Source organism: Lupinus angustifolius, chromosome LG04 (genome assembly GCF_001865875.1).
Source record: "Lupinus angustifolius cultivar Tanjil chromosome LG04, LupAngTanjil_v1.0, whole genome shotgun sequence".
Classification (NCBI taxonomy): domain Eukaryota; kingdom Viridiplantae; phylum Streptophyta; class Magnoliopsida; order Fabales; family Fabaceae; genus Lupinus; species Lupinus angustifolius.
Genome location: NC_032012.1, coordinates 9,794,766 through 9,811,172, shown reverse-complemented (window position 1 = coordinate 9,811,172; position 16,407 = coordinate 9,794,766). Strand labels below are relative to the sequence as shown.

At 35.2% G+C, this 16,407-nt stretch overlaps 4 protein-coding genes across 6 annotated transcripts; all 4 read left to right on the top strand.

Moving 5' to 3' along the window:
• On the top strand, positions 319-1,133 carry LOC109345713. The gene is made up of 2 exons (XM_019584871.1): positions 319-438; positions 696-1,133. The coding sequence occupies exons 1-2, from the start codon at positions 366-368 to the stop codon at positions 926-928; spliced, it is 306 nt and encodes a 101-aa protein (XP_019440416.1). The 5' UTR covers positions 319-365; the 3' UTR covers positions 929-1,133.
• Positions 2,118-8,035, top strand: LOC109345707 (regulator of nonsense transcripts UPF3-like). 3 transcript variants are annotated; one of them, XM_019584863.1, is made up of 14 exons: positions 2,120-2,431; positions 2,636-2,742; positions 2,821-2,916; positions 3,035-3,133; positions 3,268-3,344; positions 4,366-4,479; positions 4,685-4,829; positions 5,085-5,161; positions 5,732-5,750; positions 5,786-6,226; positions 6,460-6,555; positions 6,649-6,773; positions 6,858-6,909; positions 7,424-8,035. In XM_019584863.1, exons 1-13 carry the CDS (start codon positions 2,301-2,303, stop codon positions 6,894-6,896), a joined length of 1,566 nt encoding a protein of 521 aa, XP_019440408.1. In that variant the 5' UTR covers positions 2,120-2,300; the 3' UTR covers positions 6,897-6,909; positions 7,424-8,035. The 3 variants fall into 3 exon arrangements, with proteins under 3 accessions (XP_019440410.1, XP_019440408.1, XP_019440409.1); XM_019584865.1 differs by lacking the exon at positions 6,858-6,909 and having other exon boundaries at positions 2,118-2,431; XM_019584864.1 differs by lacking the exon at positions 5,732-5,750 and having other exon boundaries at positions 2,122-2,431; positions 5,794-6,226.
• On the top strand, positions 8,611-11,537 carry LOC109345710 (shaggy-related protein kinase kappa-like). The gene is made up of 11 exons (XM_019584867.1): positions 8,611-8,652; positions 8,753-8,998; positions 9,101-9,373; positions 9,457-9,531; positions 9,716-9,772; positions 9,858-9,998; positions 10,102-10,152; positions 10,559-10,654; positions 10,991-11,074; positions 11,183-11,285; positions 11,370-11,537. The coding sequence occupies exons 1-11, from the start codon at positions 8,626-8,628 to the stop codon at positions 11,456-11,458; spliced, it is 1,242 nt and encodes a 413-aa protein (XP_019440412.1). The 5' UTR covers positions 8,611-8,625; the 3' UTR covers positions 11,459-11,537.
• On the top strand, positions 12,252-15,358 carry LOC109345703 (stromal 70 kDa heat shock-related protein, chloroplastic). Its single transcript, XM_019584857.1, has 7 exons — positions 12,252-13,060; positions 13,135-13,214; positions 13,299-13,441; positions 13,552-13,650; positions 13,812-14,001; positions 14,171-14,569; positions 14,723-15,358. Exons 1-7 carry the CDS (start codon positions 12,319-12,321, stop codon positions 15,125-15,127), a joined length of 2,058 nt encoding a protein of 685 aa, XP_019440402.1. The 5' UTR covers positions 12,252-12,318; the 3' UTR covers positions 15,128-15,358.

Sequence of the window (16,407 nt, the reverse complement as noted above, 5' to 3'; positions counted from 1 at the left end):
TACATGCTTAAATATAAGAGGGTAATATTTTTAATTTTATATATAATTATTGTGTTTGAATTAATTTTTTTGAAGAGTCAATAATGATTAAATATAAATGTGAATTATGTAATGAGAATATATACATTTTTTCTATAAATATAAATCTTAAAAATCAATTTAATTGATGAATTTGTGGTCAAATTATATTCATAGTCCTAAAATAAATCAATACATGGCAGATATTAGAGATGTTTTGTGATTTAAATTAAAATAAGATTGTGATTAAGAAAATAGTGTGAAGAGTAATAAATGTTTTTATTGATTATATAATTTGTGATTTGAAAGTCACATATTTTTGTTTGTTTGTTTGTGGATCGAGAAGTATGGATAGTGCAATTCCAAGATGCAGATCGCTCCTCTTCTTCCTTCTCTGCTCCTCTTTACATTTCATCTTTGGTATTCCTACTTCCCTTTTTCTATTTTCATTTTTAGATTTCCTAATTTCTGTGTTTCATTCCTCACAATAATAATTCGTTACAATCTTCTTCTCTGAATTTCTCAATTTTAATATTCTTATCTGTATTTAATTCTTCTTGTGATAATAATAATGTTAATTTCTTCACTATACTTACATATTATGTATGTTTCTCATAGACATAGACAAGAGATTCTAAAGTATAATATCTGATTAACCTTTGTGGGTGTTTTGTCAGGCCTTTGTGATGACTCACCTGGGTCTAAAGATGGTTCAAAGAGTGAAGCTGATGTCAACAACACTAGTTCTATAATTGTGATTGTATTGATTGTGCTTGTGGTACTTTCTTTGCTCTCTTTTCTACTTTTTAAGTTGTGGAGGAAGAAGAAAAGAGAAGAGCAATATGCACGTCTTTTGAAACTATTTGAAGAGGATGATGAGTTAGAGCTTGAGCTTGGCCTAAGGGACTGACTTGCAATTTCACATATTCAATGATTGGATGTTTGTAATGTTATTTATATTCAATGATTGTTTTTCTTACTTAGATAATTATTTATCAGCATAGTAGGTGAAGAGAAGATTAAATTTGCTCAAATTTGTTGATATATGTATTCCATTGTAGCATTGGCATGTTAAAGGTGATATATAATGTCCATGAATGAGTGATTTGTTTTAAGGAATGCAGAGGATCTGTATTACATGTTTGTTATAGTAATAGTCGGATGATTGATGCAGTACCTCAAGTACTTTCTTATATAGGAGAACCTGCAAGTATAAGATATTGTTGTTCACAACTTGACTTGGTATTCACACTGAAAATAACTAGCATAACAAAATCTTCCCTTGAAGGCTGTTTGATGATAACAATATCACTTGTTTTCCCTTCAAACTCTAGGACAACAACCTGCAATGCAAACATGAAATGAAATGATTGAAGAATGATGTCAAAAATATTATATGTTGCAATACAGTCAAAGAGACACTCCAGTTGTATTACATATTTGATGGTTACTTATTTATTTGGATATACGCATGTATGTAATCTAATCATCTCACAAAAACAAAAGAATCTAACAAACTAGGAGTATGCTACTCCTCCATGGCACCTGAAAGTGAATGCCCTAGCGGTTAATAGAGGAAAAAATTAGGAGAATTGGTGAAAATGAAATTCCAACAAGGTAGGTGTTTGAAGTGATTCATCTCCAAAGGTCTGTTGTGGTTAATAACATGACCATCTCCACAAATTCCAAGGTGACATGGTTACTAGGTAGGGCTCATGCTTAGACTTTCCTCACTTTCTCTCAGTTCCGAATTTGATTTTGGAGGGGAAAGAAGAAAAATAGAAGACCTGAGAGTTATCTCATCAATATATTTCATGACTTTCAAGTCTTTTCCCTTCTATCCATTGACTTCAAAAAAACTAACTCCCATCAAAATACTATATAATGAAATATTAGGGTAGTAGTTGAAACACACCGTCATGAAAGATAACATGTGGGGTGAGTAGTTGAACCAAAATGAATGTAATGGATGATAGGACATAGTCCTATGTACATGTATATTAAGGAGGATAAGGGTATGATTGTAATTGCATGAAGTCTGATGGGTGTGATTGTAATTTAATAGTTAGTAAAGATATAGGTAGAAATGGAATTTGATGAAATATAATAAAACATGGAAAGCGGAAAAGGCAAGGGATGAGAAATTGGGGGTTTTGTGTTGAATTAGGGCTCGCTCTTTGCTTTGTACACAACAAACAATATGTGATGTAATAATCTCTCTATCTCTCTATCTATCTTTCTTTCTCTCTTTCTCTCTTTCTCTCTTTCTTTCTCATCAAAAGATGAAGGGTCGGACTAAGGTGGTGTTACGGCACTTGCCACCTTCCCTTTCTGAATCCTCTCTCTTTCAACAAATTGATTCTCTCTTCTCCGATCGTTACAACTGGTTCTCTTTCCGTCCTGCCAAATTCAGGTTATTTTTATTATTATTATTCATTATTATTCACTATTATTATTATTATTATTATTATTTATATCCTCGATTACTCTTACAGTCTTAGTATGTTATTTACATCACAGCTTGAAATGTGTTTCGGGGGAAGGGGGCATTTACCTTCATATGGATGTTTATTCATTATTATATAATAATATAATAATATAATATATACATTTTCAGCCACAAGCATAGTTCATATTCTAGGGCCTACATTGACTTCAACACTCCAGAGGACGTTATAGACTTTGCTCACTTCTTTAATGGCCACATTTTTGTTAATGAAAAAGGTAACTCACTAACATCTTTTCAACTTCTTCATCATTATCATCATCATTTTCATTTTCATTTCTTCTTCCCCTTCCCAGGAACCCAGTTCAAAGTCATTGTTGAATATGCTCCTTCACAGCGTGTTCCAAATCACTCCTCTAAAAAGGATGGCCGTGATGGAACAATATACAAAGGTACCACTAACACAAAGATTCAACTAAACTAAAATATATGTGTTCCTCAAAGGGAATTATACTTTTCATTTTAATCCTTTTCATAAATAATTCTAAGTATTTTCGCCTGAACATTTAGATTCTGATTATCTGGAGTTTCTTGAACATCTCGCCAAACCTGTTGAGAATCTTCCGAGTGCTGAGATACAGTTGGAGAAGAGGGATGCAGAACGATCTGGTTGGTCAATTAATATAAACATGCTGTAAAATTAAGTTTATAAAGTGTAGAGAGACATAAATAGCCATGAATTCAATTGTCAGGTAGAACAATTTTTTTCGTATTCTGTATTTATTGAATTTGTCCTTACACAGGTGCTGCAAAGGATATTCCTATTGTTACCCCACTGATGGACTTTGTGCGCCAGAAAAGAGCTGCCAAAGGACCTCGGGTATTTTTGCATTGGATTAACTCATTAAGTTTTAAAGAAATATGTTTCTTGTCACTTGTCATTATGTCTCTTGTTCTATGTATGGATGTGTGTGGACATAAGGAGAGTGCATTTGTGCTGAGCGGAACAAATACCTGATAAATATCCTTCTTTTATTATTTTTCTATACACCATTGGTATTGTGCTCAACATAGTTAGAATCAGTTGTATCGTACAAATTAAACTGCGATTCGTCATGTGTCACGGGGCTGCCTATAGAACTCTTGATGAATCAATTTGGCCCGAGTCGCTTGAGAATTTCCTGGGCTATACTGAACACAGGCAACTAGATCAAACAACAACTGAGCCTTAATCCCACTAGTTGGGGTCGGCTACATGGATCGAACGACACCATAATGTTCTATCATAAACATGTTCATTGACAAAACATTGATCTCTATAGGCAACGGAATCGCTCTAGAAAACGGGTCAGGTTACACATGAATCAATTCTTGAAAGGCAGAATTTTAAGGACAGCAAGTGGCAGACGACAGAGCCTCTAACGGTGGGAAGATGGTCTGGCTCCCATGGTGAGGGTGGTGAAATGGAAGAAGAGGAGAAAAAAGCTACTGATCTGAGATTTATATCCGAGAAGGCGAAGTGCTGGCGGCTTTGAAGAAGAATAGGAGATAATTAAAGAAGATAGAGAAACCCTAATAATTAATGTACATTTATAATAAGGATATTATTACAGTGATTAGGAAATAAGGATATTATCATTAAAGTATAAATATGAAATAAATAATAGAAGTATATCAAATTAATATTCATAAAAAGGAAATAGAAAAATTATTATTTCTATATTTATTTTTTTAGTTATACATGCGAAAAATATGTTATATTATTTTTAACACTTGATTATGTATCCTACAATTTGCTATGCATTTTGATTCACAATTAAAAAAATAGATTTCCTGCTGTGATTTGTATCCCAATTTGATAAGCAGATTTTGCTTCCCTGATGGGTATAATGTTTGTGCAGAGGTCAATTTCTAATGGAAAAGTGAGCAGAAGAACTGGCACATCATCAAATGGGAGTCCTAGCTCTGCTGCGTCAAGACGAGGTTCTGGCAAGAAGAGAGTTCCCACTACAATGGTATTTTGCTTACAACTTAATTCGTTCAGGAGTACAATAATAGATTGAAAAAGCCTTCATGATTACCAAGACAAAAAAACCACAATTCACATTTGGTAGCTTAGAAAGAAAGTTTCTTTGTAATTTTTGGACAATGGCATGTCTTGGATTTACCTCTTTGTGTTTTCTTGTTTAACTTGTTTAATTTTGCTTCTCTTGTGCACAGTATGTTGCAAGGAACCCAGGCAAAAATTCTACTATAAAAGACAAGTCAACTTACACTTCGGTTCCCAGGCAAGGTGATCAGCATCTTTCAAATAAAACTTCAACTGTGGCTTCTTCAGGTGGAACTCAAACAGTTGATGCAAATGGTAAGGTTGATATTTTTGTTCAAAATTGCATGTGATAATTTTCTCTTTCTCTCAGTTTTATTTTGTGTCTTGGAGGCATCATTTTAAAACCCCTTTTTCAGTTTATATATTGGGTTTACTTTTGATGATTTTATGGCCTTTTATTCTAAACCTGTTATTTAATATAACTCTCAATATTAATATATCTCACCTTTCTAGTACCTTGAATTGCTATTGTTTGCTATGCATAATTTTTTACCTCTTTGTCCTTCATAGCTAGAGTGTCTGGAAGTAATGATGTTGGAAAGAAGAAAATCCTGCTTCTTAAAGGGAAGGAACGAGAGATAATTAATGTAAGCTTCTGATCCTTTTCTTAATAGTTCAGTTCTCTATTTTATGATTCGCATGGCACAAAAAGATTAATCTATTTTTATGATTTTGCTTTGATCCCGTCTAGTTTGCATCATTTGAGTTCATCTTCACATGGTATTGTGAATTTGTCATTTAAATTTACTGAAGTTGAACTTCAATTTATTCCTTCCTGGTGGGCGGTAATCCTTTATAATTTCATTGATGAGTGAAATTGCTGATAAACTTTGGTTTTAATGTTACCTTTATAATGGCAATCAGAGAGATTGAAGTATAATATGATACAGGCGCCCAGTATGACATTATACATGCGATGAATAAATAAAAGGTCAATGTGCATTAATGAAAGAATTAGGAAGTGAAGCAATAGTAATGTAAATGATTTTACGTATAATTATAGTTGCCATGAAGTGACTGCCAAGATTTGAGTCATGCTATCTGCTGCCTGATTGCTGCCACATATAGGAAATGTGATGATCCTTTATTCTGTGTCAATTTGGGTATGAATTGTATTGTATATCTTTGCCAGTGTCCTTGGTGATTTCATCTTGTAGGATCATGTTATGACTACAATTCTGCTAAGAGTCTATTTTGCTTTTGTTTTTTTGTTATGCAGATATCTGACTTTGACAGCATGTCACAACATAACAGCATAACATCTTCAGCTAAAACTGCTCTTGATTCAACAGCTCTGAAGGGGAGTCACCGGCCTGAAGGTACTGGAAGGATTATCAGAAGCATACTTTCAAACAAAGATTTGCATCAAAGTCAGTCTTCCAGGCCTCACTCAGAGCAGCAAATCCAAACATCCAATCTAGAAAAAGGAAAACAACCACCTCGCTCCTTACATGTTCCGATGATTTTGAAGAGCACTAATGGGACACCAGAGAATAGGATTGGTATGCATGATTTACACGTTTCTAGTGAGAAGCAGGAGAGGCGTGTTAGACATAGGGATAGACCTGATCGCGGTGTATGGACAAATCGTTCCAATGGGAGTGATGATTCTTTATCATTGTCTGCATCCTCACAAGCAGATATTTTGGAAGGTGCATGCTTTATTTTTACCTATGATTTTCTTTTGGAAGGTGCATGCTTTATTTGTCCATGTTGCATGCTTTATTTTGTGATAAAGGGGGGAGGTTAGGGCACCAGTATCCTAACTATACAACTGACATATTGATGCTTGCGGTAATACCTTTTGTCTATGGAAAGTTTATTACAGCCTGCTTACGTACTCTCCACAATTTGGAATTTTTTCCATGTATTGCATATGAAACAGGAGGTCAAGCAGAGCTGAAACACGACAAGCCAAATGCAAGAAGTGGAGAGCTAAAATCTCTTGGCAGTGGCCGTGCCAGTCATTCATCAGAAAATGGTTGGTTTTGGCTTTGGGAAGCAGTTACTTGGATATTTTTATGCTTGCCTTTTGGTTGTTTTCTACTTAAATTCCATTGCCATGTATACTTAGGTTTCAGTAAGCACTTTGGTCGCCGTGGTCCAACACATGGTGTGAAGGATGTTGACAGCTACACACTTTCAAGTGAGGGGAAGCCTCCTAGAAGAACTGGTGGCTCTGCTTATGGTTCCCATGAGGTACAAAGTTTGATTTCTGCATGGTGGGACTGCATATTTCCTTTCTGGTTCAATAATTGGTCATTATCTCTCTTTAATTTGCAGAAACAAGTTTGGGTTCAAAAAGCAAGTTCTGGGACCTAGAATATTTAGATTGGTGAGGCACATTCTCTTGATTCGGCCTGTAGTTGCATAGCTTAGGAAGATGTTTGTTGATGAACTAAAATTAGGACTTACCTAACCTCTTTATGACCTGACATTTATCTTGTGGCATAGGCATTTTAGGATAATATTTATGATTATGAGGTTCATATTACTATACATCTAGTCATCATTGATTTTCTGTGTAGTTTACTATATAATATTTTGTCATTTAAATTAATGTTAGTTTTGTGGATTTTTGTTTGAACTGTAAAGTGGTTTTTCTGTTCTTTTAATAGGCATGTGAGTGAAATACTTTCTGGCTTGACTTTCTTTAAATCTCCCCCCTCTTTCTAGTGGCCCTTCACATTTTCTAACCATACCCTGGAAGTTGTAATGATAAATCATGTGGTTTTATATGTTTACTGACCCAATATGGAAAACCTTTGTTGTGTTCAACTGCTCAAATTAGTTGTAGTTACTTTTCTTGTATTTACTTGTGTCAAGTTTGATGATTTTGCCTTTTGCAGTGGTAAGCTTGCTGACTTACAATTTTGGAGCATCCATTTGCTAGGTGGCGGATTCTGTCATTTTGGTTGACAGATTCTTTTAAGTAAATGAGTGTGGTAAAAAAATTCTTTTACAAGAGAGGCAAGTACTGTGATCCATTTGAGTTGTGGCTTAAAATATTCAGACATAAGTTCACTGAAGATGGCTCCGAGTACAGAGAAATGAAAAGAATGGTATCAAAATTACGTGGTGTCCCCTTTTTACAAGCTGTTGCCTGTTTGAAGAATGATGGCAAGTTGAGTGGTGGGTTTATACACTATTTTCTGAAGTAGTCTTAAGTGTAAATATAAATCCGGGGTATTATGTATCTTTCTCCTTAGTTCTTATATATATGCAAGTGGGCACTTGCTAATGATGTTGGATAATTTTGGGACTACATATCTGCTCATTACTCTGATGATGGAAAACTGGCAAGCTTCTTCTGTTTACGATGGAGTTTGTTCTTGTAGGGAAATACCATAGAGTACTAAGGAAATAATGTGTTGAAGGAGTTGTTACTGTGTGGATATTGATGATTATGCTCTAATTGTCAAAACTGTAAAGTGTGGTGTTGCATTTGTCAGCATGTTATATTGGTTGTTCTTACATATGAATTTGATGAATTGCCAATGCACTTGTGTAGTTGTGGAATGTGATGACATTCAAAGCTATTGCTATACTACTTACTAGTCTCTACTATATCTATTAATATTACCATCTCTAACCTCTCACTCTTTTTTTCAACCATAATATGTTAACCGTTGCTATTTATTATTCATTATTCATCTTTCATAAAGGCTAACCACTTGGATGAAAGTGTACAATTTATCTAAGAATTTTAGTAAGGATATCTGAAAAACAACTCGTGAAAATAAATAAGTTCAGGAGAAAGTTGGGATTTTTGTAAAAAATGTTTTCAAAAAGCGTTTATTAAAACTCGTTATATATGGAATATTAAAGGAAGAGTTATTTTTGTGTAAAAATAAAAAAGATGGTTGGGATGAGAATATAGTAATTATTATTATTATTATTATTATTATTATGTTGAAGTATGGGAATAGAAAGAGAATGGGAAAGTAGGGGAATAGATAGATAAATAAATAAATAAAGGTGAAAAAACACAGTTGTTGTTCTGGATCGGTGTTAGTGTGAAGCAACCTTAGCTGACAACTGATTCACTAAAATGCAACTCAACTCATTCAACTTCCAGGTATCTATCTATCTATCTATCTATCTATCTATCTATCTATCTATCTATTATTGTTAGATACTTAGATCTCATGAAATGTATTTCCTTTGAATGTTTACAGCACGATGGTGATGATTTTGATGAAATTGGAAATGATACCAATAATAATAATAGTAATGAAGACTTGATGGTTGGTTCTTCTACTTCTCTCCATTGCCTCTCCCGAGAGATGCTTCATATGAGTTTGACGGATCATCATCATCATCATCATCATAATAGCGATATCATTCATGGAACTGAAGATGAAGATGTTACCTATATTCCACAACATGTACTTGGAACTGGCTCTTTTGGTCTTGTTTTCCAAGTCAGCCACTAACACTAACACTTTCTATCCTCTTTATTTTCATATACACTACTCACTATTCACTATTCATACTTTTTTCATCCACTCCACTCCACTCCACAGGCTAAATCTACACTAACTGGAGAGATTGTAGCCATCAAGAAGGTTCTCCAGGACAACCGCTACAAGAATCGAGAGTTACAGATTATGCAAATGCTCCATCATCCAAATATTGTTGCCCTTACCCATTCTTTCTTTTCAACTACTCACAAACAACAACTTTACTTGAATCTTGTCCTTGAATATGTTCCTCAAACTCTCAACCGTATTGCAAGGAACTATTCCAGGATCAACCACCACATGCCTTTAATCTATGTAAAGCTTTATTCCTACCAGGTATGTATTAATATGTTCTCAAATGTTAATAATGCCCATTCACATCTACCTATTTAACTCATTTTCTCTTATATTGCCTGCAGATTTGCAGGGCCCTTGCTTATATTCATAATTGCATTGGTATATGTCATCGTGATATCAAACCTCAAAATCTTCTCGTAAGACACTTCTTTCAGTTATCCATTTCTGGCACTGGATTTATATACATCGAAGACACTTCCATCTATATAAATCCACAGTAAAGGAAACATTACTCAATTATGGTGAAATGTATACAACCCTGCTTGCTCTTTCATCCTTACAAGTTACTTGTTCTGCTGAAATACATATTACTCATTTCAGGTGAACCCACACACTCATCAGCTGAAACTTTGTGATTTTGGGAGTGCAAAAGTGTTGGTAAGATATTGAGCTATGTTCGCTGGTGGCTGACCGAATCCTTTTCTTTTTATGCTCAAGTCTCAATCATGTTCTTATTCATCAGGTGAAAGGAGAGCCTAATGTTTCTTACATCTGTTCAAGATACTATCGTGCTCCCGAACTTATATTTGGTGCCACTGAATATACAACTGCCATAGATATATGGTCAACTGGATGTGTAATGGCTGAATTATTTCTTGGACAGGTAATTTTATGTTTAAATAAACATGTGAAATGAGTTTTGTCATTTGTTTGTTTTTGCTTGTCAATGTTTTTCAATTTACCTTGAAATTCAACTTATTTTGCAGCCTTTGTTTCCTGGAGAGAGTGGAGTTGATCAACTAGTTGAAATCATAAAGGTGAGGACATATTTTTCCAATAATCAGGATTTGGGTATCCTAGAATATACAATTTTTTAATATTCAGTGAACTCTGAAACATTTTGCTTAGAGTTTATATTTATTGTAAATTCTGTTGGATCAGCTGGAAATGATACATTTTCCATGGGTTTTGACATTTTATTTTTGTCCTGCCTCAAGGAAAGGGATATGATATATGTTGTTTTTGCGTAATGATTTCCAGTCTCGCATGTAATGGTGCTTTTGTATACTTGGATTACATCTTGGTTTGAGTGAGATAGAGTAAAGAAAAAACAAATTTTCCTTTACAAACATATTTTTGTTACTTAGATTTCCCTAGTTCTGCTACATTATGTAGCTTAGTATTCCTCAAAGCAATGACAAATTGTTTAAACAAATTCTTCAGGTTTTGGGAACTCCAACCAGGGAAGAGATAAAGTGCATGAACCCAAATTATACTGAATTTAAGTTTCCGCAGATAAAACCTCATCCATGGCACAAGGTCAACTCTCTTCTCCCTTGTTTACTTGTTTAATATGCAGTTACTGAGAGTGGAATGTGTTAGAAATTCAGGATGTAAGTTAATCTGTTAACGCTAATTCTTTGCCCAGGTGAGCTAGTTTTTAATCGTGGGATCAGTCAACTCTTGACTAATTAAATGGATTGTGATGGAAATCCCTAAATCAGGGAAAGGCATTAATGTCTCAATTGGATCTATATTGTTATTTTAGTCCCTTAATGCATGTGGTGTGAAGCTAGTGAATTTGAGCATGTGTAAAGTAATGCTAACATTAATTTAAAGGAGTCTTATTTGGGTGATGTTATCTTAATTTGACAGGTCTTTCAGAAACGTTTACCCCCAGAAGCAGTGGACCTTATCTGTAGGTTCTTTCAGTACTCTCCCAATTTGAGATGCACTGCTGTAAGTTTAAGCACTCCATTTTTTGACTTGAAGAATAACTATCTGAAAAGGAATGAAGCTGTTGGTATAACATTGTTTTATGGTCACCGTATTATTATGGTACTGCAGTTGGAAGCTTGCATTCATCCCTTCTTTGATGAATTAAGGGACCCAATAACCCGCCTTCCTAATGGCCGCCCACTTCCTCCGCTGTTTAATTTTAAACCCGAGGGTGAGTCAAAGAATGAATGCCACAGAAGAAAGAGTTTCTACTCATCCTTCCTTTCTTATAATAATAAGTTGTTCATTCTTGCAGAACTATCTGGCATTCCCCCTGATGTCATCAATCAGCTTATTCCTCAACATGCTCGTAAACACAACTTATTTATGGCTTTGCACACCTAGCAGGCTGTAATCTAAGAATGAATGCCACAGAAGAAAGAGTTTCTAAGGATACATCTTATATGAAAAGTTTCAATCTCTTCAATTTATAGTTCTATTCATGCTCAGCAGACCACGTTTTCATATATTTATTTAACTCAGATGTGTTACTGATCATTTTAGTACGATATAGGTATGAGAAAATATATCTTGTGTAATTATATACCACTTGAACTTGTTTTGTGTTGAATTCCCCTTTTTGATATTGTTTAGGCATTTTGCAGCTTCCTTTTCCCCCTCACAAATCACTCATAAACATTGTTTCTAATGCAATAAGTGATGTTGATGAATTAGTGTGAAAAATCAACACTCGAGAAATAAACATCGGTCTATAATAGAAATAAGAACATCTCATCTCCTAAATTACTATCATATGATAATAATTTTGATTATTTGTATGATCATGTAGGCAATTACCCAAGATAAATACTTAAATCATTTCAATACTGATTAATAGGTTTCAACTTATGTCCATCATTTATTAATAAATTTTCTACATGAGGTTGACCATTATTGAGAAATGTTCCAATTGTTTTTATTTTAAAATAATTTTATGTTATTTTTAATATATTTTTTTATTTTATTAATAAATTTTGTGTTAATTACATTTGTGTGGAGTACTTAAAAAATAAATAGTGAAACCTAATTTTTGGAAGGAATGAATAGATGAATTGAGTGGTGAATTGTTAGGTCCAAGTGGCAGCAGCATAAAAGAAAAGAACTTATATTATATATATCTCAATCTCAATACAAGGATAGGGATATTATAAGGGATAGGGTTTAGGGTTCATATTTGTCTCCATTTCAATTCAATTCAATTCGCTATGGGTTCTTCAAGTGCTCAAATATACGGTCTCGGTACTCCTTCCTTTCTCGGTCAGAGGATCAAATCCACACCCTTCCCTCGTTCTGCATCCTTCAAGATCAACACAAACCGATTCCGTCCTCTCAGAGTTGTCAATGAGAAAGTCGTCGGTATCGATTTGGGAACAACCAACTCCGCCGTCGCCGCCATGGAAGGTGGCAAACCTACCATCATAACAAACGCGGAGGGGCAGAGGACGACTCCTTCGGTGGTTGCGTACACTAAGAACGGTGACAGACTAGTAGGTCAAATTGCGAAGCGTCAAGCAGTGGTGAACCCTGAGAACACGTTCTTCTCAGTGAAGAGATTCATTGGGAGGAAGATGTCTGAGGTGGATGAAGAATCGAAACAGGTTTCATACAAAGTGATTCGTGATGATAACGGAAATGTGAAACTTGATTGTCCTGCAATTGGAAAACAGTTTGCAGCTGAAGAAATATCAGCTCAGGTATTGAGGAAGCTTGTTGATGATGCTTCAAAGTTTTTGAATGATAAAGTCACTAAAGCTGTTGTCACTGTTCCTGCATATTTTAATGATTCTCAAAGGACTGCTACTAAGGATGCTGGTCGTATTGCCGGTTTAGACGTTCTTCGTATTATCAATGAACCCACTGCTGCTTCTCTTGCTTATGGTTTTGAAAGGAAAAACAATGAGACTATCTTGGTTTTTGACCTTGGTGGTGGTACTTTTGATGTCTCAGGTATTTTTATATACTTTATATCATTTTCCATTTCTCACCTTATTTCCTCATTTCTCATTTATATTTCATTCCAGTACTTGAGGTTGGTGATGGAGTCTTTGAAGTCCTCTCTACTTCTGGTGATACTCACTTGGGTGGTGACGACTTTGACAAGGTTCCACTTCTATTCTCTTCTTTTACTACTTATATCTTATCATTACTATATCTTTCCTAACTTATCATCTCTTCCCAACTTTAGAGAATCGTCGACTGGTTGGCTTCCAGTTTCAAGAGAGATGAGGGCATCGATCTTTTAAAAGATAAACAAGCTCTTCAGCGTCTTACAGAGACAGCTGAGAAAGCTAAAATGGAGCTCTCATCACTCTCTCAAACCAATATCAGGTATTTACTTACCCACACTGCAATTTACACTGAATACACTAGTTTTTAGTGTCCTTATTTTTATTTAACCTTTCTGCAAACAACTAACTTGTGAATGTCTGTGTTTTCAGTTTGCCATTCATAACTGCTACAGCAGATGGCCCCAAACATATTGAGACAACCCTTACAAGGGCTAAATTCGAGGAGTTAAGTTCAGATCTTCTTGACAGGTAATGATAATTAAATCTAAATTTTAGTACATCGAACTTGAGCAAGTGACAATCATGTTATTGAGTGGACATGATTTTGCTCATTCCCTGACGATCCTTCTAAATCTAAACAAAAAATTACTCAACTGTACTAATAATATGCTTAAATCAATTTGTTTCAGGCTCAAGACACCTGTTGAAAACTCATTGAAGGATGCAAAACTCTCATTTAAGGATCTTGATGAGGTGATACTGGTGGGTGGATCAACACGTATCCCTGCTGTGCAGGAGCTTGTAAAGAAGCTGACCGGGAAGGACCCTAATGTCACTGTCAATCCAGATGAAGTGGTCGCCCTTGGAGCTGCAGTTCAGGTATGTAAAATTGAGGAATTATTTAATTTCATATAGGAAAAATTGGGGAGCATGGGGGAGAGGATGCGGTTTAAGATTAAGACTGTTCCGTGTGAAAACATTGTTTTCTTGTAGGGTATTATATTATGTATGTTGACTAATATTTTTTTTAAATTTGGATTGATTTTAGGCTGGTGTCTTGGCTGGAGATGTTAGTAACATCGTGCTGTTGGATGTTACTCCTTTATCCATTGGTCTGGAAACTCTAGGTGGTGTAATGACCAAAATTATCCCTCGAAACACTACTCTTCCTACCTCCAAATCAGAGGTTTTCTCAACAGCTGCTGATGGACAGACCAGTGTAGAGATCAATGTTCTTCAGGGAGAGAGAGAATTTGTCAGGGACAATAAATCTCTCGGTAGCTTCCGCTTGGATGGTATCCCTCCTGCACCTCGTGGGGTTCCTCAGATTGAGGTGAAGTTTGACATTGATGCTAACGGAATCCTCTCAGTCTCGGCGGTAGACAAGGGTACAGGGAAGAGGCAAGATATTACCATTACCGGTGCTAGCACCTTGCCAAGTGATGAGGCATGTTCTATCTATGGCTGTCAATCAATTACTCATATACTGACATACACATATATACAACAGTGTTGATGTCTTTTATTAATGAGACATTTAAAGTCGGAAGCTTCAATGATTATTTAATTACAATGATCTCTTGCATTGTATGTATTGCAGGTACAAAGGATGGTAAATGAGGCTGAGAAATTTGCTAAGGAAGACAAGGAGAAGAGGGATGCCATTGACACGAAGAACCAAGCAGATTCTGTTGTGTACCAGACTGAGAAGCAGTTGAAAGAGCTTGGAGAAAAGGTTCCTGGCCCTGTGAAAGAGAAGGTTGAAGTGAAACTGGGAGAGCTTAAAGATGCCATTTCCAGTGATAACACCCAAACTATTAAGGATGCCATTGCTGCCCTTAACCAGGAAGTTATGCAGCTTGGTCAGTCACTATACAACCAGCCCGGAACACCAGGGGCAGGGCCTGCACCACCTGGTGCTGATGCAGGTCCGGATGCTTCACAATCATCAGCCAAAGGACCTGATGGGGATGTGATTGATGCAGATTTTACCGACTCCAAATGAGTGTATTATAGAGATTATCATATAATAGCTTCTTTTCTATTTAATGTTGTTTTTATTGTGTTGAATTCTTAGTGATTTTTGTCAATGGAGAGTGGGCATATGCTTCCATTAAAAAATTAGGCACGGGTTTTTTTATAGGTCCTCATTGTTGCTCGTGTTGTAACTTGGAAGTTTTGTTAAATACAGAAGTATCATGGGTGGAATTTATAGGCTGAAAAGTTAGCTTGTTTATTTAACAAAATTAGACAACAAGTTCTGAGAGAAAATGATTCTTCTAACCCTCTTGCCTTCATGCAGTAGATGTATCTGTTACTTGTTTAAGTCTTCGTTCAGGATATGATGATGATGATACAAAGTGGTTATTAAAGGTTATAGTTTAGGATTCAACACCCTATTCTGGTAAAAGAAGAATAAGAGAGATAGTTTTACTACTCTCTTAAACCAATTCTATAATGAAAAAAAAGAAGGCAGTACTAACATGATTCAGTGTTTTATGTCCTTTTCTATAACAACACTATACAAAGAGCTATGCTAAAATATGATGAATCGAGGGAGAGGTGTACCCCTATTATTCATATCTGTCTTCCCTCCAATCCCAAATCCTACTTGTGTTGTTGCTGCTCTGGTTGATGAGGGATTTGGTTAAGATTGTGGTTATGATGATCATGTTGTAGTAAACACCTACCCCATTTCTAATTTGTAGTCATGAACTGGAGGACATAAAGTAAGTTATCATGTTTCATCATCTCCTATCATTAGTTATGTATATTCATATTAATTGGCATAAAGTAAGTTGTAATAAATGTTGTAGCAATCTTTCTCTGCAAATGTAACATTTTCCTGTGACTTCAGCTTCCTCTGCACCAGCATGAGTTGTAGCAAAAGGAATGCTGGGAACTCAGTAAAATGATACTGTACGAAAGTGAAACAGAATATGCTTCACAATCATTCGCTTATTCCCTTGTATTTCATTTTGCAGTCTGATATAATTATACTGCAAACATCCTCTGATCAATCATTCAACATTATTCTCAATCAAACTCACCATCAATCTACCATTCCCTTGGTATCTGAAAGTCCTTTTGTATTTTGACTAAATCAAATCAAGTTACAAATATTAACATCCAATGTTTTTATTATAAATCGAAGCTGATGAGTCAAAATAGTCTTTGTTATTTGGAACATAATAAATCTACTTTTGCTTAATGAATAACGAATCGAATCACAGTGAGAAGCAAAGTAGGAGTACTAGGTAGTAGTTTTTGCGAAAATATAAATAC